At 40.1% G+C, this 23855-nt stretch overlaps 1 protein-coding gene and 1 non-coding gene across 2 annotated transcripts in view; one reads left to right on the top strand and one right to left on the bottom strand.

The window, feature by feature from the left end:
- Positions 1-8037: 8037 nt before the first annotated feature.
- Positions 8038-23855, bottom strand: part of tmem81 (transmembrane protein 81) — a 30263-nt gene continuing 14445 nt past the window's right edge. Inside the window, exons 2-7 of the mRNA XM_054608708.1 lie at positions 10795-10874; positions 10105-10346; positions 9717-9865; positions 9296-9411; positions 8467-8660; positions 8038-8175 (exon numbers count right to left, since the gene is read on the bottom strand). Of these exons, the coding sequence (XP_054464683.1) occupies positions 8038-8175; positions 8467-8660; positions 9296-9411; positions 9717-9865; positions 10105-10326 (819 nt within the window). The 5' untranslated portion in view covers positions 10327-10346; positions 10795-10874. The remainder of the gene's footprint in view (positions 8176-8466; positions 8661-9295; positions 9412-9716; positions 9866-10104; positions 10347-10794; positions 10875-23855) is intronic.
- On the top strand, positions 20033-20138 carry LOC129100438 (U6 spliceosomal RNA). The gene has a single exon (XR_008531672.1). It is a non-coding gene; the product is annotated as a U6 spliceosomal RNA (small nuclear RNA).

Here is a 23855-nt window from a genome sequence, read left to right as displayed (position 1 = left end):
TTTCTCCTTATTAATTCTAGGCACAGGAACCTCATCATCATCGAAATTCGGGCCAAACTTACATGAAACTATTGAATCATGCTTGTCTAATCAAGCAAAGACTGCCTGACCAAGGATCTGTAAAAAAAAAAAAAAAAAAAAAAAAGGTCCAAATAAAAAAGAAATGACATCCTACGCCTGACACGCAGGAGAGGTGCCCACACAAAACGCATAGGCCCACAGACACAGAAGTATAAATCAGACATAACACAGAAGCAGAACTGAGTACTTTTCCATTTGTTTATATGTATCAGAAGTGTTTTCAAAGAGTAGGTCTGGTTTTGTGAAAAAAAAACTCCATATTACAAACAGGGGGCAGCATTTCACTTCTGCTAATAGGTCCATGCAATCTAAATTTACAGTCGTGATTAATTGAAAAAGACAACTACTAACTAACTAACAGCAGTGTAAGAATGCACTAAATTAATATATGGTATACTAAATGGTTGGGATGGAGATAAAGGTTGCGTACCAAGAGCCTCAGCCATCCTGTGTCTACTGGGCCACTAAAGGGGGCTGTGTGGTCCATGAATGGTTTGATAGTTTGTTTATTGGATTAAATCAAACTGGCAGAAACAAGAAAACAATTCATATTTTTGTTTGGTCTTTCGAATTGGCAGTCCCCCCCCCATTTGTATAGATCTGCAAGCTCTATACAAATGCCAGTTTAAAGTATGTTCTTCAATCAGCTCTGGATCAAGGCCTGTCATCCTCTCTTAGTTTTCTGTTCTGGTGGAGAGCACATTTGGACACCACAGTGACATTAAAAAAAGATGGTGCACTCATACACAAAAGAGCAGGAGTGTTTCACAGAAAGGTCAATGCTACTTTGGTATTGGGAACTGGAGAGAAGAGGACAGCAGCAAAACAAACAATGGATGCAGTGGAAAAGGTTAAGAGAGTACCAACACGAATGTGATGGAGTTATTTTCTTTTAAAAAAGGTATTTTGTTGAAACGTATGGGCTTATAGAATCTGCTTTGTGTATTTCCTTGAGAATTTGTTTTCACTGTGTATAAATAAAGTAAATAAATGATTCCTCTCTCGAAATTTCACACCATTTTTTTATGTTGAAATAGTTTTCCATAAAATCTCTAGCACTGGAGTCTAAAAATGATCTTGAGTGGTCCATTGCCTCTTATGTGCAGCTCCAAAGAATATTCAGATAATATTTGCTGATGGTTGGACATTTTATAAGACAGACCTCAAGACCAAAATACAAAGTAAAATAAATAAGTTATTGTAAAATAAGCTTTATTGTCAGAAATATATATTTACACAGTAGCTCAGGACAGGCCAGGGTATGTTGTGATTATATCACAGCTAAGGGCCGTTGTTTGGCCCTTAGCTATATATAAGAAAGAGATGTAGTCAACGTGGGTAACCAGATGGTTTGTGGACACCGGTCTTGAAGCCTCAAGTTTAGCATTTTGGCCGTAACCATCTTAGTTTTTGGCTGTTGCCATCTTGATTATTTGGAACCAGAAGCGACATAAGAAGGTGGAGCTAACTACAGCCGAACACCGAATAACAATTTTTTTATGTGACCAGAATGTTTCATGAACAAAAACACACTGTGAAAGTTCTAATACACAAACATGGACAACTCTATTCCAACTCATTCACAAGGTAGCCATGCCCGAAAGCATAACTTGCTTTATCATCTACTTTACTATAAATGGGGCCATCATTTACAAAATGAACATCCTGCTTTTTTGAAGAACTATAATAATTGAATCAATTAAGTCATGTTACAGTGTTAACTGAGGTAATAAATTAAGTGAGAAGTAGGGTAATTTTATCATAGACTTCTATGTCCATTAGAAAGAATGCAGGTTTAAGGCATTTCCGCATTGGCTTCATTTTTCAGAACCGCAGGTTGCCATCTTTTCAAAACTCAGGATGACAAACAGAATAAATGTTAAGTGACAGAAAACAGGATTAAGGAGACATTGACCTTTGGCTTTGTTTAACTGCCGTCTTACAGCTGGGCTCATGCTGAAAGGTCTGCGGTAACGTCAGAGATATGAAGTAAGGATCTGGAATATTGTCACGCTCGGCCCCAAGACCTTCTGATGAAAGATTGTTTAATGATATGTCTTGTTCTCTTTAATTTAGTGTCCTCTACCAAAGGTGGTTGTTAACTTTTCATGTCATACCTTTTGTGCACTGTATTCTGCGCATGCAAACTGTGGGCTGATTGTATATTCTCACAGTCGTCAGAACATAATTTGTTGCACCGTTTGAAGTCCACAGAGGAGAGAAAGAGAGATCGAAACATCGCTTTGTGCAAACCACTCTATGCCCCAGGCTTGAATAAATGATCATTTAAGCAGCTGAATCTAATGAAAGCCATTTGCTGATTTTTTTTCCCACTCTTTCCTTTCAGGTTCTTAACTTGGAAACCATTCAATGTCCATAAATGAGACCCATATAATTAAAATCTGAAAGACTCTCAGAACATGCTGGCGGCTTTGTTCTGCAACATCCTGTTCAAACTGCAGTCCCCATGCTTGATAATAGACTATAATATCCATATTGATTTGCACTTGAGAGAAAATGTAATTTGTTGGTTTAATAGTTTGGAACAGTATCAACAATTCAGGCTGCAACCATATTTTTTGCAGGTAAGCTCCAATATTTCTCTATTTATAGGGATATATTCCATATTCCAGCCCGTTCTCATCCCAAAGGTGTCTAATACTGACTCTTTGTTACACTCCTCGGAGTCTGACACTTGACGCACAAGGCACCCTTCAACATCTGTATGAGAAGAGCCAAGCTTTCAACTATCAGCAATTTTAACCATTATCATTATTAGACGCTCAGAGAAAGTGCTTTTTGAGTGTGATCATTTAGTAAAAAGACAGAAAACAACCTACCAGGGTGGGTGGGTCAAAAAAAGAATTTTAACCAGGAGACCAGTTGTTGAGTTATTTTAAAGTTGTGTATTTTTATTAGTAGCTGTTGTATACGTTTTATTTAGTTTCATAGTTATTTTAGGCCATACCATGACAATTTTCATGAACCTAACGTATTGGTGTTGTTGCTTGAACCTAAGTGAGTGTTTTTGTTTGAATTCACAACGTTAACCTTGTGTTTACTACAACCGTAGTGGAGAACAAGGAAAACAGTGATAGTAAACAGTGAAAATGTTATGATTACTTATTTTTAATTTATTTTACATAATCAGTCTCTCCTTCAAACTCGATGCCGACAAAATTGGAATGATGTTTGGGGGCTGCTTGGACAAAGACGAAGGATGGAATTTGTGGCCAAGATGACACAGAAAGCTCCAGAAATGGGGAGGAAATTAGTGTTTCCACCCGAGAGCGATGTTTCCATCACTGCCAACTGAAGCTGCAGCACATAAATACCTGTGACTAATGCAGAGTAATTTGTCCCAGGAATCAATGCCCATTGTAACATTTACCACTGAAGACAAAAGCCAGTTGATATTTGATATTTGGTTTCTTGTCCAGTCGTAAAAGGGCTTTTGTGTTTCCTCGTAAGACCTCTTCAAATTGTCAACCTACAATGGCTTTGTACTAACAGGAAGTTACACAATATGTTCAACTCAGATGTCCATGAGCTGTTTCACCAGCGCTCACAATAGATTTATATTGTATTCCTCATATAGAATGAGGCTTCTGATAGCCCCATGAATTTTGCATAATTTGCAACCAATAGCTGCACCGCTTAAAGGTCCCAAAAGAAATTGAGATTACAGCGCAAAGATGCACATAAAGTTTTGCAGCTGAGTCCAATTGCTCTTTTTTTTTTATCAATTTGCACTGAAAAACGCTGTGTCTGATCATATACTGGGCATATGGTAGTATAAGGTGGAAATACAAGTACCTCAAATATGTACTTAAGCTGTAAATGTACTTTGTTACTTTCCACCAATGCTTTTGAGAATATGGCTCAAGAGGAGCAACAAAAAATAAAATTTCAAAAAATAAGAAGACCTTTTCTAAGAAGGCAAAGATCTAAAGGTCACTGGCAACTCATTGTGACATTAAGTTTACTTTACATTTTCATTTCAGAAAACTAAGAACAAGGGTAGTGTTTGTTGATCTCATCTCTCCAGGGCTCAACATGGTTTTAATAAACATTTAACATCTGAGTTCTTTGCCTCATTGTCATTCAGAATCTTTTTTTGGAGGTGTTTGTCGTGGAGAAATCATCCGTGTATTGATTCAATGGCAGAGTATAATGTGTTCTATGATGGTTCAGCGGAGCAGTAATTAAATTGTTTGTGCAGTAAGTGCTGGGACAACAGTTACATCTTGTAGACTGATGTTGTAAATAAGCACATGGAGGGAAATGACGTTCTTCGGGGGTTTCAATGGGGCAAGTTCCACAAGGAAATGAATGAATTACGGTAAGCATGTCATCATAATTGAATTTGTGTTATTTCCCCTGAGCCCTTCTTTTTCCTCTGCTCCTCCCAAAACAGCGCAATAAAAACGCTCATCACAGACAAGCAAAGACATCTGTCCTTATCGCCTATCTCTCTCTGCCTTAGTGTGTTAGCACAATGATGATGTCAACATCTGTTATTATTGTGACTTGTCCTGAAACTGGCCTAGATATTCAGATTCTTTAAAGATCAGCAATACTACAGTGTGAAAATTAGATGTAAAAGTCTTGCGCTCAAAGTTTTAATCAAAAAAGCACAGATGCACTATCAGCAAAATGTGCAGAAGTATCAGCAAAAATAGCCCACTTATTATACAGAACAGTGTTACTGTAATGTTCTACCTGCTGCATGAGGTGGAGTTAATTTTAACAATTAAATTCACTGTTGGGTAGTTTTATAAGTTTAACATAAACAGGGCACTGGTTGGGCAGTACTCCAAGCTCTTATTAAATCCCCTAAATCTGTCTTTGTTACTTTTTCCACCAAAATTAGCAGGTATGCAGTTTCTTTTAACACTGAAAACCTGGTAAACTAATTTGCAATAGACTCCTTTCCTATTGCCAGTAGATGAGTAGCCTTTATGTTTTTTTCTTTTTTTTATGGTGTGTCAGATTCAACATTACAAGCACGCCAGAAAACAGGGTTAATAAACAGTGGAAATGTTATGTTGGTTACCCCTTTTTTATACCTGCCTCTTGTTCAGTCTTTTTTCAAACTCACAAGCCAGAGTTGATGATTGTTGGAACAGTAGAAAGACTAACAAAGATCGATTTATTTTATTTCTGTCGAGGTTGACCTTGGAAATAGTAAAATCCTAAAATCGTGGTTCACTTACAAGCCTTTTTTCTAACCTCTATACCGCATCTTTACTTTTCAACCCAATAAATATTCCGCAGCTACTGTTATTTTTGTGTGAAGTTGATAAGCAAAGTGTGGGCTACAGTTTTGAGTATGAAAACTAAACCATTTTGATTTAGCTAAATATTACCATTTTGTGGTACTATCTAGAAAATCACACTTTGAAAATGTTTGCAGTTAATGGCTTTATGAATGCTTAACAACTAATGCTTCAAAGCTAATTTACATAATAGCTTTTGGGTTGCCAGGTTTGCGAAAAATCTATGTAGTTAGTGTTCATCCTCCACCAGAAGGTCAATTTACTTTATTTAAAAAAAAAATCTAGTTCATCAGTTGGACAATGTCCACTTACCCTCTGGAAAGACCTGCAGAGTCTCTGGACCAGAGTCTGATCATTAGAAAATGCCACAGGGATTTATTTCACAACCCCCACAGCTCAAACGTTGCTCTCGTTGCTTGTTTACAATTGAGTGCTAAGGACCTTACAATAACAAAGCTGCCTTAAAACTTTTCATCCATTCAACAGTTTTGTTCCTGATTGGTAATGAGCATCAACAATCTTGTTTTGAGAGGATCCTTTGTCTTCCTCCCTCTTCATCAGATTCATTCCATTGTGGCAGCTCAGTCCCATCATGCAGCGTGGTCACGTTGGAGCAATTAAATCAATATGCTCATGCTTAAAGTCATGCTTTCTGTCAGAACCTTTTTAATGAACCAACACTGCCATCTGCTGGCCATGGTCAACCTCCACAGGTGCTTTAGTTTTGCTTGGTCCTCCTCTCTCCTCTCAGTTTTGGTGCAGCAGTTAGTTTGGGGAAACTTCCAATCATATTCTTCCTATCAGTACTTTTTTATTGTACCTTCATTTAACCAGGAATATTTGAGATTGTCATTGAGATTCAAAATGTGTTTTTCATGGGAGTCTTGGCCACATTGCAGCATAAAAAGTTTCACATTAAAAGCAGTAAATAACTTCCACCTAAAGCAGTGCGGGTTTGAGGAATGATGTTCACAAGTTGTCCGTGTGACTGAATATTGCTACTGATAGTTTTAGGAGTCAGTAGAAAACATAGACAAGGAGGCAATTTGTGTAATATTGCCTTTTAGAAGAATGTACTAGTGTTCCATTCTACAGTTGTATAAGGAGGACAAAACTACTTTCTAAAACAAACTGCAATGATGTGTGCGGAAACCTAAGGCGGCATGATACAAAGAATCTATGGTTTAGAAAGAAAATAAACTTTCATGCATATTTAAAATATAAGCCTCATCATCTGCTGGTGAAACCAAACTTCACTCAGAGTTTTTTGGTAAGACACTTGAAATGACGTTTAAAGGACAGAGATGGACCTCACATACTTCCAGCATAGCTTTGGCCTGGACAGAGTCTTATCAGCCAGAATAAGTGAAAACTAAGCTTCTGTGTGCCCTTTAAAAAAATTTAAAAAATCTTAAGCAACTACGAGGAACTTTCAGTCTGTTGATTGTGGCATTCCCTATTGGCATGAGCTGTTTCTGAGCCCCAGAAAGAGTCGATTTGGAAAACCTCTCATTTAACAGATGCATGGTCTGTGCCTCTCTGTCATGGTTCTGGTTCCCCGGTGCATCCCTTCCCTTTAGCAAGCCAAACAAAACTGCCTGGGCCTCCAGCATCTTGGTGTCAGTGTGGCACTGCTCAATCGTCACCTCCATAGAATTTAAACCCAAAGTTTTTCGGTCCCATCTCCCAAAAACAATTGGCAGGATTGTTCCTCAGAATGTTCCGCAGACTAAACTATTAAACCAAACAGTTAAGCAAGTAGTTAAAAAACAATACATCAACCCACAAAATATGAATGACTTCATCATTGAATCCCCAAACCTATGACTTCCTAAACCAAATAGTACTGTGTAAAGAAGAGCCGCCTTTTAGCAAATTTTTTGTCGCTATCAACTATCTGGTTCTTTAGCTGCTAAATGCTCCACTGTGTTCACAGTTTGTCTCTAAGACACAGATTGGAAAGAGCACTTTTCAGCAGCCTGTAGTGGCTTTTTGTAATTGTTTTCTATGAGGGTGAAGCTTTTTAACTTTTTTTGCTTTTGCTTTGCTGAGTGCCTCATGTTTTACCTGCTCACGATTTTGTAGGAGCGCCCTGAATGCCTCAGCTGAAATAGTTGAAAAGTAAGCTAATGTCTTTTTTACCTGTGTTGTTAGAGGCGGAATGCACAGGCTAAGGACAGGTGATTCTTTCTTGTTGCCAAGCAACAACAAAAAAGCATGAGCAAGATGCTTTTTTGTAGGCTTCAACAAAAAAAGGCAGTAGGTTTTGCAGGTTATCTAATCAGGGCCCAACTGTGTTTTCTGCTGTTTGATGCTTATCAGGTAGTTAATAGTGGAATTTCAGAGCTTTTTGTTGAAAACGACTGCTTGTTGTCAGAAAAAAGAACAGTAAAGATGACAGCGAAATTATGAGATGTAGCTCCTTGAGCGCCACATAAAGCCGAGGGGAGCTGCAGATTCAGTCAATAATTCTCTGTAGGTTTATCACCACGAGTGTTATTTGATATATTGTTATAATCAAAAATATTGAGCTTATCGTGGCTTTATTTTATTTTCATTTTCCAGTTGAAAACCAAAATCAATGGTCTTCATTCTATCTTGGATATTGTTTATTTGTTGTTTTATTGTTTTTTTTGAGGGGATCATTCTAGAGATATCATCAATGTGGCATAGAAATTTAATTGTTTGTGGGCTGAGCGAAGGAAAAACAGTAACATCTGTCAAATTGCTTGAGCTCTCTCCTCTTCACTGTCCAGTAGAGGCCCAGCAGCATCAATCCAGCGCCGACGCCTGACAGGCTCAAACTGATCAGCATCTGTGTGTTCAGGCAGAACAAATTCACCGCTGATGAGAGGGATCATCATCTTAGCATGCCCAATGAAATGAACTTTTAATGAATTTAATCATAATGATTTTTGTTTTTAATCTGGTGGCTACGCAAGAGGTGTTTTGTAACGGCCATTTACACAACAATATGTCACTATTAACATTTCATTGGCTACACTGTTAAGCAAGTAGTTAAAAAAAAATAATACACTACCCCCCAAAATAACAACTAGGGTGTCATAGCATGTCCAAACAAATGAATTCCTAAACCAAACAGTACTGTGTAAAGAAGAGCCGCCTTGTAGTAATGCTGGTCTGACACGGTCTCGTTCTGCTTGTTTCCAGGGGAGTCCCACTGGGCCAGAGAGCTTTCATAGTCCAGATTGAGAACCCCGACAGGCAAAACTCGGATCCCCCAGTAGGCCCTCTTCACCCTGCGTAAGGTGACATCCTGCACGACACAGCGATAAGTACCTGAAAATGACATGATTAGTGTGTTTTTGTATGAAGGTGCACCCATTGCTTTCTGTGTGTTTGCCTGTGTGGAAATTTCAGCCCTGCTTCTAAGCTGTCATTGTGAAAATTATCTTTTTTCTCATTTTTTTTTAGGAATAGTTTAATTGCAGGTTATATTTGGCACTTTAAAGCACTATTATCTTTCCCATTTTTCTTATAATGAAAACGTAATGGCTTTGTGAAAAAAAACGTGCAATTAAAGTTATGTGTCAAATTTGATACAAGTCAACCCACATGCATAGTTCAAAAGGAAGTGCAAAAACCAAGACAACAAATAAGTTGGCATATAAACATCTACTACTATTATAGGGTTATTATTGTTGACCATCTGACCACACCTTTATCGTCACTCAAACCTCTCAGCCAAATGAAAGCACAGCATCAGACTTCAATAGTTGCAAAATACATTTTGAGTAACAGTTGAGTTCACAGTGACTTTACCTCATTGAAAAACAGAAACTGTAGAGTGTGACTGTTCTGATGTACGTGTCAATACCTCCTATCTTAATTTATCAAAATACCTCACCAGGAAATGGAGTTCTGAACTTAAAGTAAAATCCAGTCTGTGTGAGATCATGGATATGTGTGTTTACCTGCATCCTCCTCCCTGATGGGGTCCAGAAGCACTCGATCCAGCAGAGGAGCATCCCAGCGATGAAACAGAGAGTCATCAGAGGTGATTATTCCTCGGGCGTAACGCCATGAAACCCTAGGCCATGAAGGAAAACATCACACTAAACACTGCCCTCAATCAAAAGCCGCTGCAATTACAGGCTGTTCTGCCTCCTAAAGATGAAACACTACCTTGAGAAAAACAATGGACCATCTAATTTTCACGCAAGCTTTGAATGGCAGAATGCAACTTTTTAACACTGGTAAATAAAGGTTGTGTCCTCAGTCTGTCAACCATAATTTCAAGACTTAAAAAATGTAATTATATCCCGCAATAGGTTTGTAGGTAGTTGTTTGTAATCAAAGGGACACAAATCGCGACCAAATCTCCTCCATTCTTACCTCCAGGAGAACCTCCCCATCGCCTCCATGACTTCTCCCAGACAGTCGATCTCCACTCTCTGCCCTGAAGTCACAGTCATGGTCCTGAGTCCACACTGCCACGAATCGAGACACTTTACCTTACGGACACGGCATTCCTCCGACACCGTCTATTAAGCCATTTACACATGCAAATGACAACAATTAGATCATGAAATCCAAAATTAGTTTTGATCAGAGTTAAGCAGAACTAGGTTTAAAATGAGTAAATCCAGATTTAAAGTAATCAAGCAGAGCTTTTTTGAGCAAGTTTTGACAATTGTAGCAACATGATTTTAAGTTAATCATGATTTAATCAGGTTAAATAATGTATCCTTAGTGTTAGATGTTCAAGACACCTCTGTAGTACCTCTGTACCATCTTTACTTGTCACTTCTTCCATGGCTTTCTCGCCATCCTTTAGTAAGCAAAGGGTTTGAGTTTTAACGCCCAGCCCACAGGTAGCGCTGCAGGCAGAGCTGTCAACAATGATTTCCACCGGCAATTCATCCACCTCCTCCAGGTTAACTGAAGTCAGAAGATGGCGGAACAGGAAGAGGAGGAGGTATATCCTGACAGTCACATGTTTCATTTTGCTGTTTGATGGTAAATCTGTAGGAAATAAAAAAGATCTTTAGTTTTTCACTCAATGTGTCATAAAGTAGAAGAAGGAAAAGAAGAAGAAGAGGGAGACCAAGACGAGGAAGAAGATGAAGAAGAAGATGTTTTGTATTTAATCACTGCAAGTCACTGCAGTTGAGATGTTTGGGCCAGTTTGTATCTCTAGGCAACATGCTGTCACAGAATTTGTTTGTTTTTCGTTTAGCTTTCTTTAGCTGTTATATGATTTTATCACATAACGCTACATTTAAATCAATATCATGTGTAAAAGCATAATTTCTCTCCAATATATTAGAATGATGTATCTACAATTAGATGACTTTAACCCTAGAAGACTCAGTGAAACTTAACAACACAGAGTTTTTTTGTTCAATATATACAAACTGGAGCTAATGTTGAATCAATCCATAACTATGCTACTCTGCACAACATACTGTACCTTGTATGATACTTTGCTGCCTCAGTGTCCAAAGGTCCAGTTGGAGCTGTAGTCAAACTAAGCTCACCTTCTTTGTAAAACTAAAGTGAGAGAGGGAAAAATATGACGTAACGATTGGTTCAAACTGCTGCATCTGCTGGGTCTGATTATCAAATGTATTATTGAACTGAAAATTGCGTCATGACAACCAGAGTTCCAGGCTGCAGGTTCCTTCCTTCTGTGGGTCAAAATATTTAAATATAGAGATCTGTAAAGCTTAACTATATCTTGTAATTCTTTGTCAAAATAAGGAGGAAGAAAAACTTTATTCAAATATCTATCCATTTATGGAGAAGCTTTTTCAACAGTGTTTAGTTACAAAGTGCTGGAAAAAGGCTAAAGCCTTTTGCATTTATTTTTTTGCTCTTTGTTTTCTAATTCTTTATATATTGTTTGTATCAGACAAAAATGTTTCGATCAAGTTTAAGAGTTAAATTGATTAGATATGTTTTTATGTATAAACAAACAAATTAAATGAATAAGAGATAAATGAAATAAGAGAATTTTGAAATGATCATAATGTACAGTATTTTGATGTTATTAGTATATACAGTGTTCATGGTCTTGAAAATAGAAGAGACAGTATTAATTAGCCATATTTTATTTAGTCATGGCTACTTGATTTTTGACAACATTTTTCCTATAAAGAGAGTAAAACTAGAAAGCTGCCGATGAAGGTCATTACTCTGAGGTTCTCTGGTGACAGTAGATGCACATCACATATTAATAGATGTGACTGGAAGTATTGATAAGGAATAAATGAGTCAGTTATTATTGTACTGCAGGGACAAATGTGAACAGAATATAAATTCTCAGCAACATGTAAAACAGAGCGTTAAAACCAGGTTTACATTAAACATCAGACAGATTACAGAGTCTGTATTTAATACACAATAAAGCGTTAAATCCAGATGTGAGGGGTCGATCCGGATTAATCCTGATGTTAAATCTGTCAAACTCTCAACATCCTCACAATGAGACAACATTTAGAAACTAGCAGGTACATCAACATGACTGGGATCTGTAGTATCAGTACGACCAATAAAAACACATGTCGAGTCTGCGCTTTTACTTTGAAGGATATCACCAGGTCTGCTTTCTTAACGCATTACCTTAAAAAATGCATTCATGTTTCTCTTTAATCAGTCAGCGGCCATCAGCCTCTTTACCTGCTACTGACTGTGTCTAACAGAACTGCACTCAGAAACTACTGAATGATAGAAATACTGCTGCTTTACTGAATGAACCCTCATCATTAATATTATGACTATATTATATATATAAGAACTTTAAACATTATTTGTTTTTTTTTACTTTGCATGATGCCTACCACGCTGCACGGTGGTGTAGTGGTGTAGTGGTTAGCACTGTCGCCTCACAGCAAGAGGGGCCCGGGTTCAATTCCCGGGCCAGACAACCTTCTGTGTGGAGTTTGCATGTTCTCCCCGTGTCAGCTGGGTTCTCTCCGGGTTCTCTGGCTTCCTCCCACAGTCCAAAGACATGCAGCTTAGGTTAATTGATGACTCTGAAATTGCCCGTAGGTGTGGATGTGAGTGTGAATGGTTGTCTGTCTCTATATGTCAACCCTGTGATAGGCTGGTGACCTGTCCAGGGTGAACCCTGCCTTCACCCATTGACAGCTGAGATCGGCTCCAGCACCCCCGCGACCCTTAACTGGATAAGCAGTTACGGAGGATGGATGGATGGATGATGCCTACCCTGACCGAACGTCTATCTATCTCTCTCTCTCTATATATATATATATATACATACATATACATATATGTATACATACATAAATACATATACACACAGACAGCAGTGCGTTAGTGATGTTTGCAGACAGCTGAATAAAACGGTTTAAACAGCACCAACATCAGCTGTTTAACACAAAGCAGAGATAAACACAGTGCCATCATAACTTCAGATATTAAATTAAAGTTTGACAGAGTAACAACTATAAAACTCCGGCTGTATTGTACTTACGAGGTTATTATCTGTCAGTCCGAGTTCAAATTGAGCGCTCCTAGCGAGGATCCAACATGGCGGCTCCAGATTTAGAAATTGAGACAATCGAGGCATCTGATTGGACGCCAAAAGCAGTGACACTCTGATTGGCTCAGAAATTGAGACAGAAATTGGCACAATTGGCACAGAGAATACACGCGAGGCTACCGTTCATTCTTCTCAGTGGGGGGAGAGAAGAAAGTGGAGGAAAGGGGGGCATCTCCTCCACTCTCTGCTGCCGAGCACAAGGTCGCCGGATCGATCCCCACTGAAGGCAAAGTTGTTGAAATGTGAGAAAAACAGTGGAGCATATAGAGGGTAATAGTGAGTCTCCTCAGCTGTGTGGACCACATGTGGACATCAGAGGAGCACCTGGACAGCCGGAGCTTCATGAGCATATAGAGGGTAATAGTGATCAAATATAAGATAACAACAGTAAGTAGAAGGAAGCGGTGACGACTAAGCTGCTGCAGGGAACTGGCATCGTACCTGCAGCAGCTGTTGCTGTCGATCCCCTTCCTTCTGCCAAAGGGCTGTCCTCTGTTCAGGTGGGACAAGGACAGCCCTTCAACTACGTCGTCCCGGAGGAGCAGCCAGGACCCTCCTCTGGTGGCCTTCCTCCTCCTCCTCCTCCTCCCCCTCCAACTCCTCCAGCACTGATCCCGGGTGTCCTCAATGCCCCTGCCGGTCTGCCTCCTCTTCCTGGACCTCCGGAAATCCCGAGGTCTACAGCCTACAGGAAGAGGAAGGCGGACGAGGCTGCTGCTGATGCTGCAGGCCAGGGGCCGATGCCCGTGAACAAACCCCGCCGGCAGTACGTCTGTAGGAAGTGTGGCCAGCTAAAAAGACTGGACACTGGCCACACACGCCTGTATGGAGTGGCGTACTGCGCAACTGTCGGCGGGAAAACTGTGGAGGAGTGGAGGGAGGAGATGAAGGAGAGACATTCATAATGTATATACTGTATGTTTGTAAATAAAGTGTCATATAATATAATATAATATAATATAATAAAAAAAAGTTTGCAATCTTTACTTTGTCTGGAAGCTTTATTATTTCTACATTATACATCAATCAAAACAAGCTCTACACATTATGATAGTAATGATTATAGGAGAATGATAGCCGTACATATCAACATGATGGGTCATGCTGCTGCACTGAGGGGTCACAGTCTGAGTGGTCGCATTAGCTATTAATGAAAAATAGACAAACATGTCAGCAGTAGTAACTTTCTCAACAGAGAGCATGTTTGAATGAGCAGAATGAAACCACCAACACAAGAAATGATCTTTATTATTTATTATTAAGCTTTATTATTTCTACATTATACATCAATCAAAACAAGCTCTACACATTATGATAGTAATGATTAGCAGAATGAAACCACCAACACAAGAAATGATCTTATTAGAACTGTAGAACTCTCAGATGGAGCTCCTATATTATAATAATAACAATAATAATAATAATAACAACAACATAAGAGGATCTATGCTGCTGTGGACCATGAAGCTCCTGCTGTCCAGCTGCTTCTCTGAAGTCCACATGTGGTCCACACAGCTGAGGAGACAAGGACAGATGTGCAACATCACCATCAACCTCCTAAGTTACTGTTGTTATCTTATATTTGATCACTATTACCCTCTATATGCTCACTGCTTTCTGATGTCCACATGTGGTCCACACACTCACTATTACCCTCTATATGCTCCACTGTTTTTCTCACATTTCACAACTTTGCCTTCAGTGGGGATCGATCCGGCGACCTTGTGCTCGGCAGCAGAGAGTGGAGGAGATGCCCCCCTTTCCTCCACTTTCTTCTCTCCCCCCACTGAGAAGAATGAACGGTAGCCTCGCGTGCTCCGGGAGCCCGTTCTTCTCTGTGCCAATTGTGCCAATTTCTGTCTCAATTTCTGAGCCAATCAGACTATCACTGCTTTTGGCGTCCAATCAGATGCCTCGATTGTCTCAATTTCTAAATCTGGAGCCGCCATGTTGGATCCTCGCTAGGAGCGCTCAATTTGAACTCGGACTGACAGATAATAACATCGTAAGTACAATACAGCCGGAGTTTTATAGTTGTTACTCTGTCAAACTTTAATTTAATATCTAAAGTTATGATGGCACTGTGTTTATCTCTGCTTTGTGTTAAACAGCTGATGTTGGTGCTGTTTAAACCGTTTTATTCAGCTGTCTGCAAACATCACTAACGCACTGCTGTCTGTGTGTGTATACTGTATATATACACACATATACTGTATATATATACACATATACAGTATATATACACATATACTGTATATGTGTATATATACTGTCACTGTTATTAATGTAGAGATAATGAAATGAGCTCTTTCATTCATATACATATATATCAACAGTCCAGTAGAGTTGTAATGTAACCTGCAGAGAGTAAGTGAGTAAGTGAAGTAAATAATAAATACTAGGAAGATATTTTCAATTTATCTGGTTTTCATGAGAGAAAGTACATATAGAGAACATACTGTCATGTAACTGTGTTCTCCTCTCTGTGGTATTATAGATCTAACCTTATAAACTATGAATGTAAGTGTCACACATCATTTCTTTGTTATCATTTATTATCCTCTCTTATGATCATAAGGACTACTGCGTCAACCTGGTCTCCTCCCAGCAGAAGGAGCGAGAGAGGACGGGGTCTCAGTCCCCGCTGACGGACAACAAGGTGGAGTCCTTCAGTACAAGTAGGTTCAACTTAATTAAAATCCCGTGTTCACTGTTTATTTTCTGTGTTTCTTCTCTCTCGTCGTTGGATAACAGCCTCCCAGTTCAGCCCCTTCAGACCAGCTCCGGCCCCCTCCAGATCTTCAGAGGAGCTTCAGATGAAGAGCTGCTCGAGGCCGTAGTTGAATGTGTGAGTAAAAGATAAAGTTATATTCAGGTAACAATCTGTTAATAACAGAAAGACATGATTTCATTTTTCTTTAATCAGAGGAGGAGAGGAGACCACTGGTGAGTTTGGGTTGAATGAAGAACTGTCTGATGTCTGCTTGGTGCTCATCTCACATCACTAACCCACCTGCCATCCAATCAGCTGTCAGAACATCACTAATCGGTGCATCTGTATCTAACATTTCACCTCACTCTGCTGCCTGCATCACTCACTCAACATGTCTAATCAGATGTACAGGCCCCTCTCTTGCTCCTGCCACCACCACCTCCTCCTCCTCACCTCCTCCTCCTCACCTCCTCCTCCTCCTCCTCCTCCTCTCCTCCTCCTCCTCCTCCTCCTCAGGGAGCTGGTGTCTCTGCTGTGATGGACGAGCCCACAGACGAGGAGCTGCTGGAAGCCTCACAGGACCAAGACAACACGGAGCAACACAGCAGCCCTCGTCAGGGTTCAGCCTGCAGAGTCACCAGCTCCCTCACCGCCGCCTGCAGCCTGTCGGGTTGTCTCCGTGGAGGAACAGGAGGAGGTGCCCGGTCCAGCCTTCCTCCCTCCCCCTCCTCCTGCCAGCAGTGCTGAGGTAAGGCTGTCTGTCAAACACTGGAGGTGTCCCCGCTGCCCTCGCTCATAACGTGCTGTCCTCGGGTATCAACGTGTCCTCTATGTTTCTGTTGTTGTCTCACAGCTGCTGCCTCATTCCATTACGAGCAGTTCCTGGCCTTGTGCTCAATGGCGGGGCAGTTTACAACTCCACCCGAGATACCCCTCTGACATCCCCCATCTGCTGCTGACGGTGTACAGCTATGACGTCCTGACGCGGCTGGATTAGAACGAGGCCAGGATCACGTCCACCTTCTTTGTATTCATTTCATTTGTTTTTACAATAAAAAAAAGTTTGACATCTTTACTTTGTCTGGAAGCTTTATTATTTCTTATTATACATCATTCAAAACAAGCTCTACACATTATGATAGTAATGATTATAGGAGAATGATAGCCGTATATATCAACATGATGGGTCATGCTGCTGCACTGAGGGGTCACAGTCTGAGAGGTCACATTAGCTAATAATGAAAAATATAGAAACATGTCAGCAGTAGTAACTTTCTCAACAGAGAGCATGTTTGAATGAGCAGAACAACACAAGAAATGATCTTATTAGAACTGTAATGCTCTCAGATGGAGCTCCTATATTATATTAATAACAATAATAATAATAATAACAACAACAAAAGAGGATCTATGCTGCTGTGGACCATGAAGCTCCGGCTGTCCAGCTGCTTCTCTGAAGTCCACATGTGGTCCACACAGCTGAGGAGACAAGGACAGATGTGCAACATCACCATCAACCTACTAAGTTACTGTTGTTATCTTATATTTAATCACTATTACCCTCTATAATATAGTTTAGAGTTGTTACATAAAGTCTTTAAAGTTTAAAGACTTTATGTAACAACTCTAAACATTCTGTCACTCATTTTAAAGCTGTTGAAAAACATACAGAGCGACTTTTATTCTGAAGGACAACCCCAAAAGTGTTGTTTGTTTGTTTGTTTATGAGTTTGTGCTGACATGAGGAGGACTGATTTATATATTTAATATTATTTGACATACATGAAGTGAAACTATATTCATACCTGATATTATGTTAATATATTAAACTGTTTTATTACAATATAGCTGAGTAACATTTATATATTTATTATTATTTGGTGGCTGTTTTACTGAGAACCTCATGAGATAATACAAATTCTAAAAAAACTTTACAATACTTTTAATATTAGTATTATTTAAAACTATACTATTATTTCTACACTTGAATATCTTTGAATACAAATATGCAACATTTTAATTTAATTTAAAAAATATATATATATATAAATATATATTATTGAATTTATAATTTACAAAATGTTATTTGTATGTTAATCTTTATTTTTGAAGTACTTATTATTACATTGGAAATATACAAAAAAAATACAAAAAATATATATATATTTTTAAATGTAACAAATACTTATGATGATGATACTATTAATAAAAATAGTAATAATAACAAAGGTTATAACAATAATCATAATGTGATGATGATAATAATAATAATAATAGTAATGATAATAATAGTTATAAAATAACAATAAGCATCATCATTATGTTCCATATTTTCGTATTCATCAGAGGCTACCATAATAATAATTATTCGTATTTATATCAATATTCAGTTTAATATAAACATAAAATGTAAATAAAAACTAGACAGAAAAGTCCCGCCATTTGAAGCTGGTGGAGAGAGGACTGGTTGAAGTCAGACTTTGACCTTTGACCTCTGGTGCTCCGGGGCGGGGCTTAACAGCAACTGGTGTAAACTCATCATCAAGCTGCATCGGGTTCTGGTTCCGACCGCAGTGGAGGGCAGAGCGGCGGCCACGAGCTCACCAGTGGGGCACCTTCATGCAAAAGCATGCATACATGCACGCTAACATGCACTAAAAGAAAGGTGAAGAAATGGAGGAGCAGCTCTGATGAGAACACACAGCTCATGCTCTGCTCAGGTAAACTTCACTCCTCTAGGCCTCAAACCCCGCCCCCCCCCCCCCCCAGTGCCTACTGTAAATCAATCAATAACCAGAGAGACCGTTCACTTTACATTATTACAACGTTTATTAAGGGTTTATGCTCACTGCCGCTGGATATCCCTCCGCTGTGTGATAAATAGATCCACAGATAGGCGGAACGATCCATAAACAATCCACCAACTCACATAAAGGACATTAAAGTGTTCTTAAATATATACAGTAGTTGTGACTCGTGTTTCATGCACTACTTTGTGTTTTCCTTCATGTTCTGCAGTCAGACCCATGGACCGTACAATTCTAAATTGTGTGTTTTCTTTAATTGAATATGGTTTGGCAATTTCCCTGCATTATTTAACAGCACTTGTGGTAAATACATTATTGTTAACAGTAGAACAATGCACATGAAGGACACGTACATATAAATAAGTAGTTGTGACTCGTGTTTAATGCACTACTTTGTGTGTTTTCCTTCATGTTCTGCAGTCAGACCACAGCGGCCCTCACTCCATAGACCGCTCATAGAGCGACGCCTGCTGGTGAGTCTGTGAAACTGCACCAACATTATTTGAATGAAAACAGGAAGTAGGAAGCAGGAAGAAAACACTATAATGTGAATATAGAAAAGTGAGTTTATTCACTAGAATAACAACAGTCCAGGTTGTTTAACACACACGTCTCCACTCTAGAATGAGTGTGAAGGAGGAGGACTAGACGTCCCTCTGGTCCTCTTCAGTCCTGATGATGTGGAATGAAGCTGGTTGGGTTTTGACCTTAAAGAGGTTCAGGGTTCTTTATTTAAAGTGTTGAATAGTTGAGATGCAGCAGAACAACATGGTGCACACATGAAGCTGCAGCTGTAGACTCTGTGTTGGTTGGTCTCCTCTCACACAGCTTCTGTCCTCAGGCTGCTTTCTGCTTGTGGATCCTCAAACCGTCCTCCGTCCGTCTGCTTCGTGTGTTCCAGCAGCAGAAACCTTCAGCAGCTTCACGAGTCCTTCGCTGCATTCAGGAAGCCGAGAACGTCGTCTGCTGCCGAGAGCGTCCGGGTGAAAGAGCAGGTCACGTGTTGCAGCCTGAGAGTCTCTGTGTGTCCTCCCCCCCCCCCCCTCTCTCTCTCTCTCTCTCTGTGTCTCTGTGTGTCCTCCCCCTCCCCAGTCTCTCTCTCTCTCTCTGTGTGTCCTCCCCCCTCCCCCGTCTCTCTCTCTCTCTGTGTCTCTGTGTGTCCCCCCCCTCTCTCTCTCTCAGTCTCTCCTCTCTCTCTCTCTCTGTGCCCCCCCCCTCCCCCGTCTCTCTCTCTCTCTCTCTCTGTGTCTCTGTGTGTCCTCAGAGTGGAATGCAGGCGGAGCCGTGAGTAGATCCTTTTGTTCTCGCGTCTGCAGCTCACCAATCCTGGCCGACTGACGTCAAGGTTTTGCTGAATGGAGTTCCCAGCAGCCTTGTGGGTTCCTGGGCAGAGCAGACGGGACCTGAAGTGGGTCAGAATGGGTCAGACCAGGTTCTGGAGCCAGAGAAGGTTCAGGGTTCACAGCACAGCAGCCAGACCTCCTAGTACTTGTGTTTTCTGCCCAGATAGATGGATTTTAACCCTGTTTTCGGCTCCCTCACATGCCCCACATACTGTACTACCATCATGAAGGCTTGGCCCGGGGTAAGACCCCATAAATACCCCCAGGAACATTGGTTATTTGTGTAATTTCGATTGCACATATACTAAAATTGGAACGATACAGAGAAGATTAGCATGGCCCCTGCGCAAGGATGACACGCAAATTCGTGAAGCGTTCCGTATTTTTATGATTTCAAGGATTATTTATGATTATGTTTATGATTCTTCATGATTTTATGATTCTTCACATTTAGGGTGAAACAGCGCCGCCGCGGCCGCCGTCGGTACTGCAGCAGCAGAGCGGAGCCTCCTTCACTCTGATTCAGGATCGGATTTAAACTCTTCATCGCCTCTTTTTCTCCCCTTTTCTTGGTAAAAGTTGTCTAGAAACACGTCTGTTGTCTTCATTTGTCTCGAGGAGACTTTCCGTCCATCAAATGTGACGTTAACGGTCATTAAAGTCCGGAGGACGGTCCGCTGTAACGTCTCTGATTCTCCTCGTTCACTTTAAACATCGATCCTTGTATTCAATTTAAATATGTTTAGACAATGATGTTTGTTGATGTTTAGTGTAAAACCTTCACTTTAAAATGTGCTGTTGAAGCTGTGAAGAAGAGCCGAACACGAGAGAGAAACTGATTCTTCTCCGCCAGAGTTTATTACTTTATATTGTCCTGATGTCAAACTGACAGCACTTCTCCTAAAACTGGAACCACACAGAGAAGATCAGCACGGATCAGTAGAGGAGCATGTCTGTTTGTGGAACATGAAGGAGAAAGCTGATCTGTTTTTTATTCATATTTAGACTGTACATATTTATATTTATTTACAGACTGTACATATTTATTCTTATTTTTAATTAATTTACAGACTGTATATATGTATATTTATTCATATTTATTGACATACTGTACATATTTATTTTTATTAACAGACTGTACATATTCATATTTATTGACAGACTGTATATATTTATATTTATTCATATTTATTGACAGACTGTACATATTTATATATATTAACAGATGGATCCTCTCCCATGTTTCTTTGTCGTTCCTGTTGCTGCTTTGACTTCTGAATTTCCCTGTGAGGTCTCATCTCACTTTCAAAAGCAGATGTCTGCCTTTTTATTTTGTTTCTCTAATCATGTTTGTTTTTACTCCAGGGAAATCAATCATCTGGTTTGTTTATTCTAAGAATGTTCTTCATCTGTTTGTTTCTAGTAAAACGTGTTAAAGAGGCTGACAGAGAGCACGAGCTCTGATTACATCTGTTTATTACTTTATATTGTCCTGATGTCAAACTGACAGCACTTCTACTAAAACTGGAACCACACAGAGAAGATCAGCACAGATCAGTAGAGGAGTAATCCGCAGAAGGTCGGCGGTTCGATCCCCGATTGGGACAAAGATGGATATGACTAAAATAAACAGTTTCAGCTGGTGAACGCAAAGCTTTGTAAAGCTTTCTAAATAGAGTCAATAATGAACTCCATTCAATCAAACCAGTCTTAAGACTCTGCAGGCTCAAACATGGTTTATATGAAAAGTTACTGGTCAAAATAGAGATTTGAGTCTATTTTCTTCAATAACACGTCCGCTTTCAGAGTAGTGAAGATAAAACATTTATCTTATTACTTTGTCTGTTTGTGTCCATAGATTTCTCCTAAATTCACCAACGGTTACCTTTAGATAAAGCTTATTTTGCATATTTAAACATAACATTTCATAAAACTGGTAATACAATAAATAATCAGCACTGTTAATGAAGTGAAGTTTCCTCTTTAGAACTATAAAGCGTGGAGGTTTTCCTCCACCTTTCTCTTCCTGGTTATATACACCGCCATCTTGGCCTGCCCTAAAACAAAGTTTAAAAGCTGGCTCTACTGTTTATGCTGGCGAGTGTACCTAAAACCAAGAATAAAAACCTGCTTGCTAAAAACCTCTTTAAAACTGGTAAAAACAACTTGTAAAAACAGAAACAAAGCAGAAAGACGACGACACTCATAAAAACAGTGAAAGATAGTCTCTCTCCTGCCACAAAGTGGGCATTTGTCTTCTACTGCTTGATTAATAATGGCGACAAACGCGTTTACTGCCATTATGCCATGGAGCACCCTCCACTGGAGGGCCCCGTGTCTCTTACTCAGTGGAGGTTTGTACAAAGACCTCCACTTTGGTCCAGTCCAAAGTAGCTCCTCCAAGGAGTGTCAGTCCATCTGTCCAGTTTTTTAATGTTAAGTGTTTTTACCAACAGTTTGTAAAAGGTCTTTCCCGAGGCTCCTTCCAGGGAGACCGGGTGAGTTGGCTGCAGCAGAGGCCCAGAACAGTTTTTAAAATCCAACTCCAGGTAAGTGGCGGGAAAAGGGTCCTCCATATTCGGGGAACCAGATCCATCACTGAAGGATTTTAAAAGCAGGATGTCCTGACCTGTAAGTTCCTGTCTCCAGTGGTGAAGGACTTTTCCAATGATCCTGCTGGATCTGATCCCCAAACGATTTGTCAGCAGCCCTCATCAGGGTTCAGCCTGCAGAGTCACCAGCTCCCTCACCACCGCCTGCAGCCTGTCGGGTTGTCTCCGTGGAGGAACAGGAGGAGGTGCCCGGTCCAGCCTTCCTCCCTCCCCCTCCTCCTGCCAGCAGTGCTGAGGTAAGGCTGTCTGTCAAACACTGGAGGTGTCCCCGCTGCCCTCGCTCATAACGTGCTGTCCTCGGGTATCAAAGTGTCCTCTATGTTTCTGTTGTTGTCTCACAGCTGCTGCCTCATTCCATTACGAGCAGTTCCTGGCCTTGTGCTCAATGGCGGGGCAGTTTACAACTCCACCCGAGATACCCCTCTGACATCCCCCATCTGCTGCTGACGGTGTACAGCTATGACGTCCTGACGCGGGCCAGGATCACGTCCGCCTTCTTTGTATTCATTTCATTTGTTTTTACAATAAAAAAAAGTTTGACATCTTTACTTTGTCTGGAAGCTTTATTATTTCTTATTATACATCATTCAAAACAAGCTCTACACATTATGATAGTAATGATTATAGGAGAATGATAGCCGTACATATCAACATGATGGGTCATGCTGCTGCACTGAGGGGTCACAGTCTGAGAGGTCACATTAGCTAATAATGAAAAATATAGAAACATGTCAGCAGTAGTAACTTTCTCAACAGAGAGCATGTTTGAATGAGCAGAATGAAACCACCAACACAAGAAATGATCTTATTACAACTGCAATGCTCTCAGATGGAGCTCCTATATTATAATAATAATAATAATATAATAATAATAATAATAATAATAATAATAATAATAAGAATAAGAATAATAATAAGAATAATAATAATAACAACAACAACAACATAAGAGGATATATGCTGCTGTGGACCATGAAGCCGGCTGTCCAGCTGCTCCTCTGATGTCCACATGTGGTCCACACAGCTGAGGAGATGAGGACAGATGTGCAACATCACCATCAACCTCCTAAGTTACTGTTGTTATCTTATATTTGATCACTATTACCCTCTATATGCTCCACTGTTTTTCTCACATTTCAACAACTTTGCCTTCAGTGGGGATCGATCCGGCGACCTTGTGCTCGGCAGCAGAGAGTGGAGGAGATGCCCCCTTTCCTCCACTTTCTTCTCTCCCCCACTGAGAAGAATGAACGGTAGCCTCGCGTGCTCCGGGAGCCCGTTCTTCTCTGTGCCAATTGTGCCAATTTCTGTCTCAATTTCTGAGCCAATCAGACTATCACTGCTTTTGCCGTCCAATCAGATTCCCGGATTGTCTCAATTTCTAAATCTGGAGCCGCCATGTTGGATCCTCGCTAGGAGCGCTCAGTATGAACTCGGACTTGACACTTATGACATTGTAAGTACAATACAGCCGGAGTTTTATAGTTGTTAC

This window comes from Anoplopoma fimbria, chromosome 12 (assembly GCF_027596085.1).
Source record: "Anoplopoma fimbria isolate UVic2021 breed Golden Eagle Sablefish chromosome 12, Afim_UVic_2022, whole genome shotgun sequence".
Classification (NCBI taxonomy): domain Eukaryota; kingdom Metazoa; phylum Chordata; class Actinopteri; order Perciformes; family Anoplopomatidae; genus Anoplopoma; species Anoplopoma fimbria.
Note: the sequence above shows the minus strand (reverse complement) of the source record. Positions and strands in the feature narration are given on the sequence as shown.